A 13,018-nucleotide genomic window follows, 5' to 3' on the forward strand; every position below is an offset into this window, starting at 1 on the left:
TCAAATACTTGAAGTATTAGCTGTGCTAGCCCTAATGGATAATGTTTGCTTTATAAATGTTGTTTTATGTTCTAAATCAAGAAAAATATGTAAAAATGCTAACAAAATTAGCCCTGGAGCATATAATAGTGCTAGAAAACAAAACAAAATAGGTTTGGAGATTTGTATTACATATAATGTTAGAATTAAACAATCAAGGCCAATAAACACTTGTTGCACAATCATTGTAAAAATGAAATGCCTTTTATGGTGTCTGACAGAGTTGACATAAATCCAGTTAGTTGCATGTATTATGTTTTTTTTAAACAAAATTAGGTTATTCCTTTACATGGTGTGACAGCTGATACTTTGATCTATCAAGATATATATTTCAAATTGTGTCAATATTAAGACAAATATATAGCTCAAAAACCGCAACATTTTCTCTCTGTGTAACAGTTTAACTTTACGTCCGTCCCCTCACCCCCGACCCGGGCGCGAACCAGGGACCCTCTGCACACATCAACAACGGTCACCCACGAAGCATCGTTACCCATCGCTCCACAAAAGCCGCGGCCCTTGCAGAGCAAGGGGAACCACTACTTCAAGGTCTCAAAGCGAGTGACGTCACCGTTTGAAAGGCTATTAGCGCGCACCACCGCTAACTAGCTAGCCATTTCACATCGGTTACATCTGCCTCAAGGCAAAATGTATAAAATAGCATGAGATCAGCTATAAAACTACACACTTTTCTCTCTGCCCCATGGCAAAAGGGGGGGCTTTGCTCAGACCTCATGGGGGGCCCGTGAAACTACACTACGCCACTGATAGTGTACCCTTCTTCTGCATTACACAGACCGTCCGACCAAGTGACCGACCGTTGTATCTTACATGCTGACCACACTGTTTGCGTTACGTACTCGAACTTTGCAAAATAAATGTACACATACGTATTATTCAATAACTTCGTCCAAACTGCTCACGCGCGTCAACGAGTGTCTGCGAAGCCAGGCGCTAAAATAGAACTTTGTTCTAAAATAGAACTTGGTTCTATTTTTGATGCTTGACTCGCTGCAAGTCCCGCCTCTACCATCTCCTCAGTGGTTTATAGTAGCATATAACCTCGTGGGTGATTGAAAGATGAACTGAGGTCCACACTCCAGTCCAGTTGGTGGTGGTAATGCACCTTAAAGTTGGTTGCCAACCGCAATATAAAGTCCGAAGAAGAAGACTGAAGGAGGAGAGATTACTAGAAACTAACGAGGTTTACCCTTTTATCTGTGGATTAATTGTCAGAGTAAAAGGACAATTAATCCACAGATGCATTTCAGGTAAAATTAACAACCCAATGTTCATATCCCAGGACAAATCAGCTAGCAACAGCAAGCAAGCTAGCTAAATTGCCTTGAATGTTTCATGTTTTTCGACCGGTCCCCAAATAAATATAGTTGGTTCGGAGTTCGTTCTGATATTTCAAACTGCTTGTTCTGATCGCGTCTCGTGTGGATGGACAAAATCAATGGTGGTGGTGGTGCACGCGTGTGCCTGGTCTAGTCAGCATGTTACAGTATTGTTAGTTAATACAAAAGTAAAATGACGACAAGGGGTGCAGTGCTGCCAGAGCTTGTAAAAGTATTTCTGATGAATTGTAAATAAATGATTTTTAATTACCACAAAAAATCCATGAAAATTATAGAATGGTAAACCAAATAAATATGTATAGCAGCCTAGATGTATGGTAAATGGGTGTTTCTTCTCTGGCAGTGGCAAGAATGATGACAAATTATAGGTTACGTGTGTGCACAGTGGAGGCCCGTTGGAGGCTTGACCACTTTGGCCAATCAAAAAAAAAATCCTTGATGTTCATACAATTCCACGAACCCCCTCTCTTCTCTTGTGTAGTGGAACCCAGAATGACATGTGACCACTTGTTTACGGCGACACCGTTCTGCTGAGGACAACACAACTAGAGTGGCCATCGCAAAGTCCAAGAGCCTGACCCTCTTTGGAATTTGCTGTAGCCCTGCTTGGGATATTTAGCCTACATTGGCAATTGGTTGAGACACTGGGTCCGTTCTAGCTTGGTATGTCAGGGTGGGCAATTGGAAATTGGAAATTGGGCCAAGTTGGAGGCAACAATGCGTTTAGGCTATAGTTTGAGACGTAGTAATGATTTATGTTCACTACTTGGACAATTGATTTGATAGCATGTTTAATCCATGCAAATAAATTCTATGAATTGATAGTTCACCTCTGTTTTCTTGTATTCTGTAATATGGTATATTGTAACACTGTCTTCAAGCTAATCAAATGTAATATATGATACAGTCTGTGAGCTACACAACACATTGAAATACCTCCTACAAAATCCTCGCAAACAGTGCAATGATATTAAAGGGAAATTTCACAGCTGCTCTAGTGAAAAGTTTGGACACCTACTCATTCAAGGTTTTTTCTTTATATTTACTATTTTCTACATTGTATTTTAATAGTGAAGACATCAAAACTAAGAAATAACACAAATGGAATCATAGTAACCAAAAAACTGTTAAACAATCTAAATATATTTTAGATTTTAGATTCTTCAAAGTAGCCACCCTTTGCCTTGATGACAGCTTTGCATACTCTTTGCATTCTTTCAATCAGCTTCATGAGGTAGTCACCTGGACTACCTCATGAATGATGGATGGCGCTAAATACCGGGAAATTCTTGAGGGAAACCTATTTCAGTCTTCCAGAGATTTGAGACTGGGAGGAGGTTCACCTTCTAGCAGGACAATGAACGTAAGCATACTGCTAAAGCAACACTCAAGTGGTTTAAGGGGAAACATGTAAATGTCTTGGAATGGCCTAGTCAAAGCCAAGACCTCAATCCAATTGAGAATCTGTGGTATGACTTAAAGATTGCTGTACACCAGCAGAACCCATCCAACTTGAAGGAGCTGGAGCAGTTTTGCATTGAAGAATGGGCAAAAATCCCAGTGGCTTAATGTGTCAAGCTTATAGAGACACACCCCAAGAGACTTGCAGCTGTATTTGCTGCAAAAGGTGGCTCTACAAAGTATTGCCTTTGGGGGGGTGAATAGTTATGCACGCTCAATTTGTCTGTTTCTTTTCTTATTTCTTGTTTGTTTCACAATAAAAAAATATTTTACATCTTCAAAGTGGTAGGCATGTTGTGTAAATCAAATGATACAAACCCCCCAAAAAATCTATTTTAATTCCAGGTTGTAAGGCAACAAAATAGGAAAAATGCCAAGGGGGTGAATACTTTCGCAAGCCACTGTACAGTGGGGAGAACAAGTATTTGATACACTGCCGATTTTGCAGGTTTTCCTACTTACAAAGCATGTAGAGGTCTGTAATTTTTATCATAGGTACACTTCAACTGTGAGAGACGGAATCTAAAACAAAAATCCAGAAAATCACATTGTATGATTTTTAAGTAATTAATTTGCATTTTATTGCATGACATAAGTATTTGATCACCTACCAACCAGTAAGAATTCCGGCTCTCACAGACCTGTTAGGTTTTCTTTAAGAAGCCCTCCTGTTCTCCACTCATTACCTGTATTAACTGCACCTGTTTGAACTCGTTACCTGTATAAAAGACACCTGTCCACACACTCAATCAAACAGACTCCAACATCTCCACAATGGCCAAGACCAGAGAGCTGTGTAAGGACATCAGGGATAAAATTGTAGACCTGCACAAGGCTGGGATGGGCTACAGGACAATAGGCAAGCAGCTTGGTGAGAAGGCAACAACTGTTGGCGCAATTATTAGAAAATGGAAGAAGTTCAAGATGACGGTCAATCACCCTCGGCCTGGGGCTCCATGCAAGATCTCACCTCGTGGGGCATCAATGATCATGAGGAAGGTGAGGGATCAGCCCAGAACTACACGGCAGTACCTGGTCAATGACCTGAAGAGAGCTGGGACCACAGTCTCAAAGAAAACCATTAGTAACACACCACGCCGTCATGGATTAAAATCCTGCAGCGCACGCAAGGTCCCCCTGCTCAAGCCAGCGCATGTCCAGGCCCGTCTGAAGTTTGCCAATGACCATCTGGATGATCCAGAGGAGGAATGGGAGAAGGTCATGTGGTCTGATGAGACAGAAATAGAGCTTTTTGGACTAAACTCCACTCGCCATGTTTGGAGGAAGAAGAAGGATGAGTACAACCCCAAGAACACCATCCCAACCGTGAAGCATGGAGGTGGAAACATCATTTTTTGGGGATGCTTTTCTGCAAAGGGGACAGGATGACTGCACCGTATTGAGGGGAGGATGGATGGGGCCATGTATCACGAGATCTTGGCCAACAACCTCCTTCCCTCAGTAAGAGCATTGAAGATGGGTCGTGGCTGGGTCTTCCAGCATGACAACGACCTGAAAGACACAGCCAGGGCAACTAAGAAGTGGCTCCGTAAGAAGCATCTCAAGGTCCTGGAGTGGCCTAGCCAGTCTCCAGACCTGAACCCAATAGAAAATCTTTGGAGGGAGCTGAAAGTCCGTATTGCCCAGCGACAGCCCCGAAACCTGAAGGATCTGGAGAAGGTCTGTATGGAGGAGTGGGCCAAAATCCCTGCTGCAGTGTGTGCAAACCTGGTCAAGAACTACAGGAAACGTATGATCTCTGTAATTGCAAACAAAGGTTTCTGTACCAAATATTAAGTTCTGCTTTTCTGATGTATCAAATACTTATGTCATGCAATAAAATGCAAATTAATTACTTACAAATCATACAATGTGATTTTCTGGATTTTTGTTTTAGATTCCGTCTCTCACAGTTGAAGTGTACCTATGATACAAATTACAGACCTCTACATGCTTTGTAAGTAGGAAAACCTGCAAAATCGGCAGTGTATCAAATACTTGTTCTCCCCACTGTATGTCCAGTTATATGTTATTAACATATCATACTGTATGTGTCATGAAAATGTTGAATTTCCTCACTACACGCAAATACGAGCATTTCTGCATCTCACCGGTAGAAACGGGCCAGCTACATTGCTTGGTTGTAAACAAATCACAATATCCAGAATTCATAGCTAATTCATGAGGTGGAGGACCGCCCTGTGGATGTGTGAGCTCTTCTTGGAACGAGGAGTCATCAGAAGCAGACATTGTGGCTATTAATTTATCTATAGACAGTGCACGGTACAATAGCTCCTGTTAACCTGTAAACTAGTACCGGCCCCGTTTTTAAAAGCCTTTGAGGGTGGGAACAAGGAAGTATGGCTCCCATTAGGCTGTTGTCTTTACAAAGCCAGAGAAAATGAGTCAACCTACACTGAACAAAAATATAAATGCAACAATTTCAAAGATTTTATGGAGTTACAGTTCCAATGAGAAAATATGTCACTTTAAATAAATTCCTTATGACCTAATCTAAGGATTTCACATAACTGGGAATACAGATATGAATCTGTTGGTCACAGAGACCTTTAAAAGAAGGTAGGGGCGTTGTTCCCGAAAACCAGTCAGAATCTTCGCATAGAGTTGTGGAATGTTGTTCCACTCCTCTTCAATAGCTGTGTGAAGTTGCTGGATATTTGCGGGAACTGGAACACACTGTCGTACACGTCGATCCAGAGGATCCAAAACATGCTCAACTTGTGACATGTCTGGTGAGTACGCAGGCCATGGAAGAACTGGGACATGTTCAGCTTCCAGGAATTGTGTACAGATCCTTGCGACATGGAGCCGTGCATTACCATGCTGAAACATGAGGTGGTTGTGGCAGATGAATGCCACGGCAATGGGCCTCAGGATCTTGTCATGGTATTTCTGTGTTTCAAATTGCCATCGATAAAATAAAATGTTGTTCGTTGTCCGTAGCTTATGCCTGGCCATACCATAACCCAACCGCCACTATGGGGCACTCTGTTCAAAACGTTGAAATCAGCAAACTGCTTCTCCAGCGTGCCAGTGTCCATCGAAGGTGAGCATTTGCCCGCTATAGTAGGTACACCGAACTGCAGTCAGGTCTAGACCCTGGTGAGAACGACGAGCATGCAGATGAGCTTCCCTAAGACGTTTTCTGACAGTGCGCAGAAATTATTTGGTTGTGCAAACCTACAGTTTCAACAGCTGTCTCAGACCATCTCACAGGTGAAGAAGACGGATGTGGAGGTCCTGGGCTGGTGTGGTTACACATGGTTTGTGGTTGTGAGGCTGGTTGGACGCACTGCCAAATTCTCTAAAATGACGTTGGAGACAGCTTATGGTAGAGAAGTAACATTAAATTCTCTGGCAACAGCTCTGGTGGACATTCCTGCAGTCAGCATGCCAATTGCATGCTCCCTCAAAACTTGAGACATCTGTGTCATTGTGTTTGTGACAAAACTGCACATTTTAGAGTGGCCTTTTATTGACTCCAGCACAAGGTGCAACTGTGTAATTATGATGCTGTTTAATCATCTTCTTGATATGCCACACCTGTTAGGTGGATGGATTATCTTGTCAAAGGAGAAATGCTCACTAACAGGGACGTAAACAAATTTGTGCACAAAATTATTTCAGAGAAATTAGCTTTTTAGTGCATATGGACAGTTTCTGGGAACTTATTATTTAACTTGTGAAACATGGGATCAACACTTTACATGTTGCGTTTTATACTGTATTTTTGTTCAGTGTAGATATCCTGCAATGTTCTGGCAGATAGGACCAACGTTGAGACAAGTCCAATGGCTCTACTGAACAAGGACAACTATATCTACTCACATGATCGTGCAATCGGCACAAAGGCCACAATAATTGCTACAAAACATGACTCCACAAATGTTTTGAACAGCAGGCTCAATCAACCAATGAAAGAAAACACAGCTATTGGGCATAAAAAGTTTGAAACACTTTCTCATCACTCATAATGATTAGTGAGACTGGAAAACCACCCCAAGTAGTGTATAGCGGTGAAGTTTCACTTTAAGCTCTATGTATTTGTATTTATCCCGTTTAGGGAAGTTCACGACAGTGTCGAAGTTTATTACTAGGACAGGAGGCCGGCAAAACGACAGGTCAAGGGCAAGAGGAGGTCAGTGATCCAGATCAGAGTCCAAAAGGTACAGAACGGCAGGCAGAGGCAGAGGTCAATAATCTGGTGTGGTGTGACAAGGTACAGAACGGCAAGCAGGCTCAGGGCAGGCAGAAGGGTCAAAACTTGGAAAACTAGAAAACAGGAACTAGAAACAGACAGGAGCAAGGGGAAAACTTCTGGTAGGCTTGACGAACAAAAAAAAACTGGCAACAGACAAACAGAGAGCACAGGTATAAATACACTGGGGATAATGGGGAAGATGGGAGACACCTGGAGGGGGGTGGAGACAAGCACAAAGACAGGTGAAACAGATCAGGGTGTGACAGTATTTACATTAGGCTATAGCCTACAAATTGTTATGCCACGTAGTTGTAGGACTATTAGGCTATAGGCCTACTGCAAAGTATTCTTGTTTGTTCCTGAACTTGTTCCTCCAGCTATCCTTCAGCTCCAAAAGTTGGTTCAACTTCTTTATCGTCATTGCATGACACTGGCGCTGTCCTTTCAGTGCCACGAAGGGCACGTCAATTGTTTAAAATGACCTCTCATCTGTTGCCTACGCCCAATAGTCCTGTTCATCACTTATTATTATTATTATTATTATTATTATACATAGAAGATGATCACTTCTCACAATGGTGCTTGTTTAGGAAAGTTAAATCAAAGCAGAATCAATGTCTCGCAAGATCACATAATGATTCATTCGCATTTACATAACAGAACCGAATATAATACCATAGCAGAGTAGGCCTATAACGTTACTGTTACACCAAAAACACCTACTCATTTCTAATGAGATTTTAGGATGGCTAGCTGAAGCTGAAAAGCTGAATATTTTCTCATGCGCCAAAACTCAACAGAGTGTGCCACTAGGCTGGATATATGCTTTGATTGAAACAAAATACAAGAAACGCTAATAGTCTGTTTACACCATCTGCTCTAATACTCTCACGAAACAGTCGTTCAAAGAATGCATATTCCCATGAAACTACTGAGATCAATCAAATGATTTGTATGGAAATGTAATTTGGACGTTTCACCGGTAAAATGTGAAGAATTATCATTCACGATGGACAGTGATGATGGCCTATTTTGAAATTTGGTAGCCTATGCCTGACTTGGTGTTTGAGGGTATTACAAATGTACATTTGTCTTGAGACAATATGTGTAGGCATAGGCAGACGTGGCAATTGGCATGCATATTTTATAATGATAGGCTATGCAACTGGCCACGTCTGTCGGGTACAAACTTTGGTTGAGGAAATGATGACGTCATTTACGTATTTCTTTTGCTCTCCCTCACGTAAAACAAATTGCTCTACGCCACTGATGAGGACATCCACGTTTGGTCATCGACACACTTCCAGTTATCAAGGTTCTCCAGGGCACAGGGACACCGCAGGGCACAGACACAATCCCCATATTTTGGGTTTAAGTAGGTGGGGAGAGCTACTCTTACCTGTCAGCGATGTCCCCGAACACCAGCGCTCCGACCAGCACCCCCATCATAAACGTGGGCTGACACAGCTTGGCCAGCCATTCCCTGTCACACACCAGGTCCCAGTCCGTCACGATGCTCTGATACACCTCGCTGTGGTCGTACACGTAACGGTCGTTCTCGTCACACTTTTCCGTCGTCCTGTTGACGACCTGCTCGTAGGTGAAGTCTGTGGGGTTCATCCTCTGACTGCGCTGGCAGGTGCTAAGCTCCCACTGTTGGCCCACAGCCGTTCGGACCACCATGGGCCCGTTCGCTGGTTTGAAGAATGGTAGCACCTCCTCCAGGGAAGCACCAGTGTGGTTCCCGTACAGGACGTCAGTGATGTTACCTGGCGGAGCACAGACAAAGTTTGGCCTCTCCACGAGGAACACGGAGGCCAGGTAGTGGATTCCGCAGGCTATGGCCTGGAAGACAGCAGCAAAGTACAGACATGCCTGGAACCTAGGAGGCGGAGAGAAGGATGAGGGTGAGAGAGGAGAGGAGAATCTAGGGGTTCAATAAAAGGATAACATGAGGAAGTTGCATTGTAAAACTTTGCCCTGTAAATGTACAGCATTATACTGGCAGCAGAGTTGCCAGTTAAACACTGTAATTTAGCTTTACAGTAGGGATGCTTAACCCTAAGAAGGGTTTTCAGGTCATAGCTTGTGTACTACAAGTGTGAACTACAATTCCGAGGCTGTTTTAACGTTTATAAATGTCAATAATCATCGCTTGCGAAACGGTTTTCGAAACATATGCTTATATACCTTTATCTTTCATATCAGCGAGGAAGAATTGTTTAAATAATTTTTAAAAATCAAATCAAATCTACATTTAATTTAAAAAAGGTAAAATTACTACTTTCCTTTATAGGGTTTGGTTTAGTGTTCCCACACGGGCCATATCTCCATGTTACAGTGCTTGTTTACAGAAGACAGACAGAGGACATAGGCGGCCACCTGTGCAAATGAGCTATCTAGCATGCTTCGAACACCTGTGTGTAAGCGTAACTGGGGAGGAAGTGTAGTTTGTCAACTGGAGGCACACAGCGTATGGATCTGTGCAAAACCCCTACATTGTTATTTCTCCCTGATATAAGAGATATGTTCCTTATGTTTTCACGCAAGCGGAGTGTTTTAACACTCAGAGGCTCGTAACAAAACTCCCCTGGCCAGAATGGTCAATAGGCTCTAAAGTTAGTTAGCGTCTATGAATGGGTTAGGATGCTGTCAAATGTTTTACAGTAAGAACAACAATGCTGTGTTGTACAATACAGCAGTATACTATAAATAAGCCTGTTGTAATCATTACAGCAACACAGGTGTATTATATATTGAGAGTAATTTGCTGGCAACTCTGCTGCCAGTATAATGCTGTAAATTTACAGTACAGCATATTACGGTAATCAGTTTTATGGTACCAATACTATTACAGTAATCTTTTTACCATACATGTAATGAATGAATTTATAAATTAATTTAATTCATTGAGGTGTTTATTTTACATTATTAAACTGTAATTGCATGGGATTGGTGCAAAGCAGGTTGGCTCCTAGGTAATGTGTTTTCATTTTATATATACAGTTAAAGTCGGAAGTTTACATACACCTTAGCCAAATACATTTAAACTCAGTTTTTCACAATTCCTGACGTTTAATCCTAGTAAATATACCCTGTTTTAGGTTAGTTAGGATCACCACTTTATTTTAAGAATGTGAAATTTCAGAATAATAGTAGAGAGAATTATTTATTTCAGCTATTATTTCTTTCATCACATTCCCAGTGGGTCAGAAGTTTACATACACTCAATTAGTATTTGGTAGCATTGCCTTTAAATTGTTTAACTTGGGTCAAACATTTCGGGTAGCCTTCCACAAGCTTCCCACAATAAGTTGGGTGGTTTTTGGCTCATTCCTCCTGACAGAGCTGGTGTAACTGGGTCAAGTTTGTAGGCCTCTTTGCTCGCAAACACTTTTTCAGTTCTGACCACACATTTTCTATAGGATTGAGGTCAGGGCTTTGTGATGGCCACTCCAATATCTTGACTCTGTTGTCCTTAAGCCATTTTGCCACAACTTTGGAAGTATGCTTGGGGTCATTGTCCATTTGGAAGACCCATTTGCAACCAAGCTTTAACTTCCTGACTGATGTCTTGAGATGTTGCTTCAATATATGCACATCATTTTCCTACCTCATGATGCCATCTATTTTGTGAAGTGCACCAGTCCCTCCTGCAGCAAAGCACCCCCACAACAAGATGCTGCCACCCCCGTGCTTCACGGTTTGGATGGTGTTATTCGGCTTGCAAGCCTCCCTCTTTCTCCTCCAAACACAATGATGGTCATTATGGCCAAACAGTTCTATTTTTGTTTCATCAGACCAGAGGAGATCTTTGTCCCCATATGCAGTTGCAAACCGTAGTCTGGCTTTTTTATGGTGGTTTTGGAGCAGTGGCTTCTTCCTTGCTGAGCGGCCATTCAGGTTATGTCGATATAGGACTCGTTTTACTGTGAATATAGATATTTTTGGACCTGTTTCCTCTAGCATCTTCATCCACTAGTGGTCAAAAGGTTTTTGGTGCTCGAAAAAGATGGTAGTGTACTGTATTCTGGGGGATGTAATTATAGTACCATTTGAAATACAGTACTTATTTACAGTAATGTACTGTTAAACCAACATTTTACTGGAATTTATGGTATAATTGACCAGTTACTCTGAAATCACCCAGAGTGCGTTGCAATTTACGTCAATATACTGTAAATAATTTATACGGTACATAGCTGTTCGTTTTATTGTATAATACTCTAAAAACAAAGAAGAGCATCATTACAACACAGTTTCAAGACATATTGTGTGCCTGTGTGTGTGGGGTGGGTGTTGGGAGAGAGAGACAAAGAGAGAGATGGAGATTTGAGTTAAAATTGGGATTGGGTACAATCCTAGATCTATGATAGGGACAAACCTATTCGGGGTAAGGGGGTTCTTGGGCGCTTAAACACACAACGGGCCGGAGAGCATCCAATAGAGGGAAGTCAGCAGCTGCTGAAAATATTCTTCCATTTCACTGCCCTTTCAAGAAGATATTTACTGAGAAAAAAGAAGAAACCGGCACACTGCTCTTGCTAGTGTCAATGCTCTTTATTAAGCTTCAGGTATATTTTATTACGCTTTAGGTAGCCGATACGTAAAGCTTAATAAAGAGCAGTGATACTAGCAAGAGCAGTGTGAGGGTTTCTTATTTTTTTCTCATCTTGTTTAACTGTTGCCATGCACCTGCAACAAAGATAGCTCAGATGTGCAAGTGCCTTTTGAAGAAGATATTTACTAAAATAGTCTGCTTCATGCGTTTCACCCGGCATGATGTTGGTGCCTGGAACTGAACATTTTAATCTACAGTAGGCATAAGCTATTACTGTAAAGCAATACAGTACGTTAAAGTCATTTTTACAGGAGGCTTTCAATTTCAGTTAATAACAATATTTTTCAGCATTTTACCCATAATGCCGTGCAATATACAGCAATAATTCTGTAAAACACATTTAATTTATTTTACCACGCATTCTACAGTGTTTTCCTGTTGAAATTACAGAAAAGTCTTAGCGTGCATCAAAGGAATGAAACCGTTACTATCCAACATAATTGATACATGCGTTCTTATAGCCTAACAAAAGAATATTCTTCATATGCAAAAAATCCAAACATTAACTATACAGTAGGTGTACATTAAGTGTTATGGTTGCATAGTGAGAATGGAAAAAAAATTATATATTCTAAAAGAGAATGTTTATACAATTTTAACGCGTCAATGATGCAATGCACTACACATCCGTCTCTCTAAAAGCAAGTTCATACCAACTTGAAGAAGGAAGAAAGCTGCTGTATTTTGTTTGCAGAGAGAAAGAAACATCTACTTTAACGGCTGCCATATTTACGGCTACTATGTAGGCTAAACATAAATATAACCATAATCCCCATAGAGCTATTTAAAAAAAAAAACATGTTGACTACGAGAGGGTATACGGTCATCATATTCCTATGGAGGGTGGTCGAGTGAACAGGACACGTTCTTATAGTTTATGATAGCAGGGATATACTGATTCAATGCAATACACATGTATTGTTCCCGGGTAACCTACCTTTTGAAGTGTCCAAACTCATCGAATATACGCTCCACGCTCATAACTCGTTGACAGGTCTGGCTCGCCACTGACAATTTGTAAATGTTGGCTTTCACTGGAACACCGAGTAGGAGGGGCGCGCGAATAGGGGACATTTCCACTCAGTGCGGCTAACAGGAGAAAAAAAATTCCGCAACTATGGTCAAGAGTGTGGCCAAGGGTGAATTTGACAGCCCTGTAGGCTGCGATTTTTTCCATATTTTTTTCTCGATGATATATATTTTTTTATCACTGCTATATGGATAAAGGTTACACATTTGGCCTAGCCATGATGTTTCCTTTGATCAGTCGGCTAAGCATTTAGGCCTAACACCTCATCAATTCACTGCTTTCGG

The 13,018-nt window shown here is 41.5% G+C and overlaps 1 protein-coding gene across 1 annotated transcript in view; it reads right to left on the minus strand.

The window, feature by feature from the left end:
- The window catches only part of slc22a16 (solute carrier family 22 member 16), a 63,405-nt gene extending 50,619 nt beyond the window's left edge, over nt 1–12,786 (minus strand). Inside the window, exons 1-2 of the mRNA XM_071370888.1 lie at nt 12,642–12,786; nt 8,483–8,965 (exon numbers count right to left, since the gene is read on the minus strand). Of these exons, the coding sequence (XP_071226989.1) occupies nt 8,483–8,965; nt 12,642–12,778 (620 nt within the window). The 5' untranslated portion in view covers nt 12,779–12,786. The remainder of the gene's footprint in view (nt 1–8,482; nt 8,966–12,641) is intronic.
- Between the last annotated feature and the right edge of the window lie 232 nt (nt 12,787–13,018).

The sequence above is a fragment of the Salvelinus alpinus genome, chromosome 27 (genome assembly GCF_045679555.1).
Source record: "Salvelinus alpinus chromosome 27, SLU_Salpinus.1, whole genome shotgun sequence".
In the NCBI taxonomy this organism is placed as follows: Eukaryota; Metazoa; Chordata; class Actinopteri; order Salmoniformes; family Salmonidae; genus Salvelinus; species Salvelinus alpinus.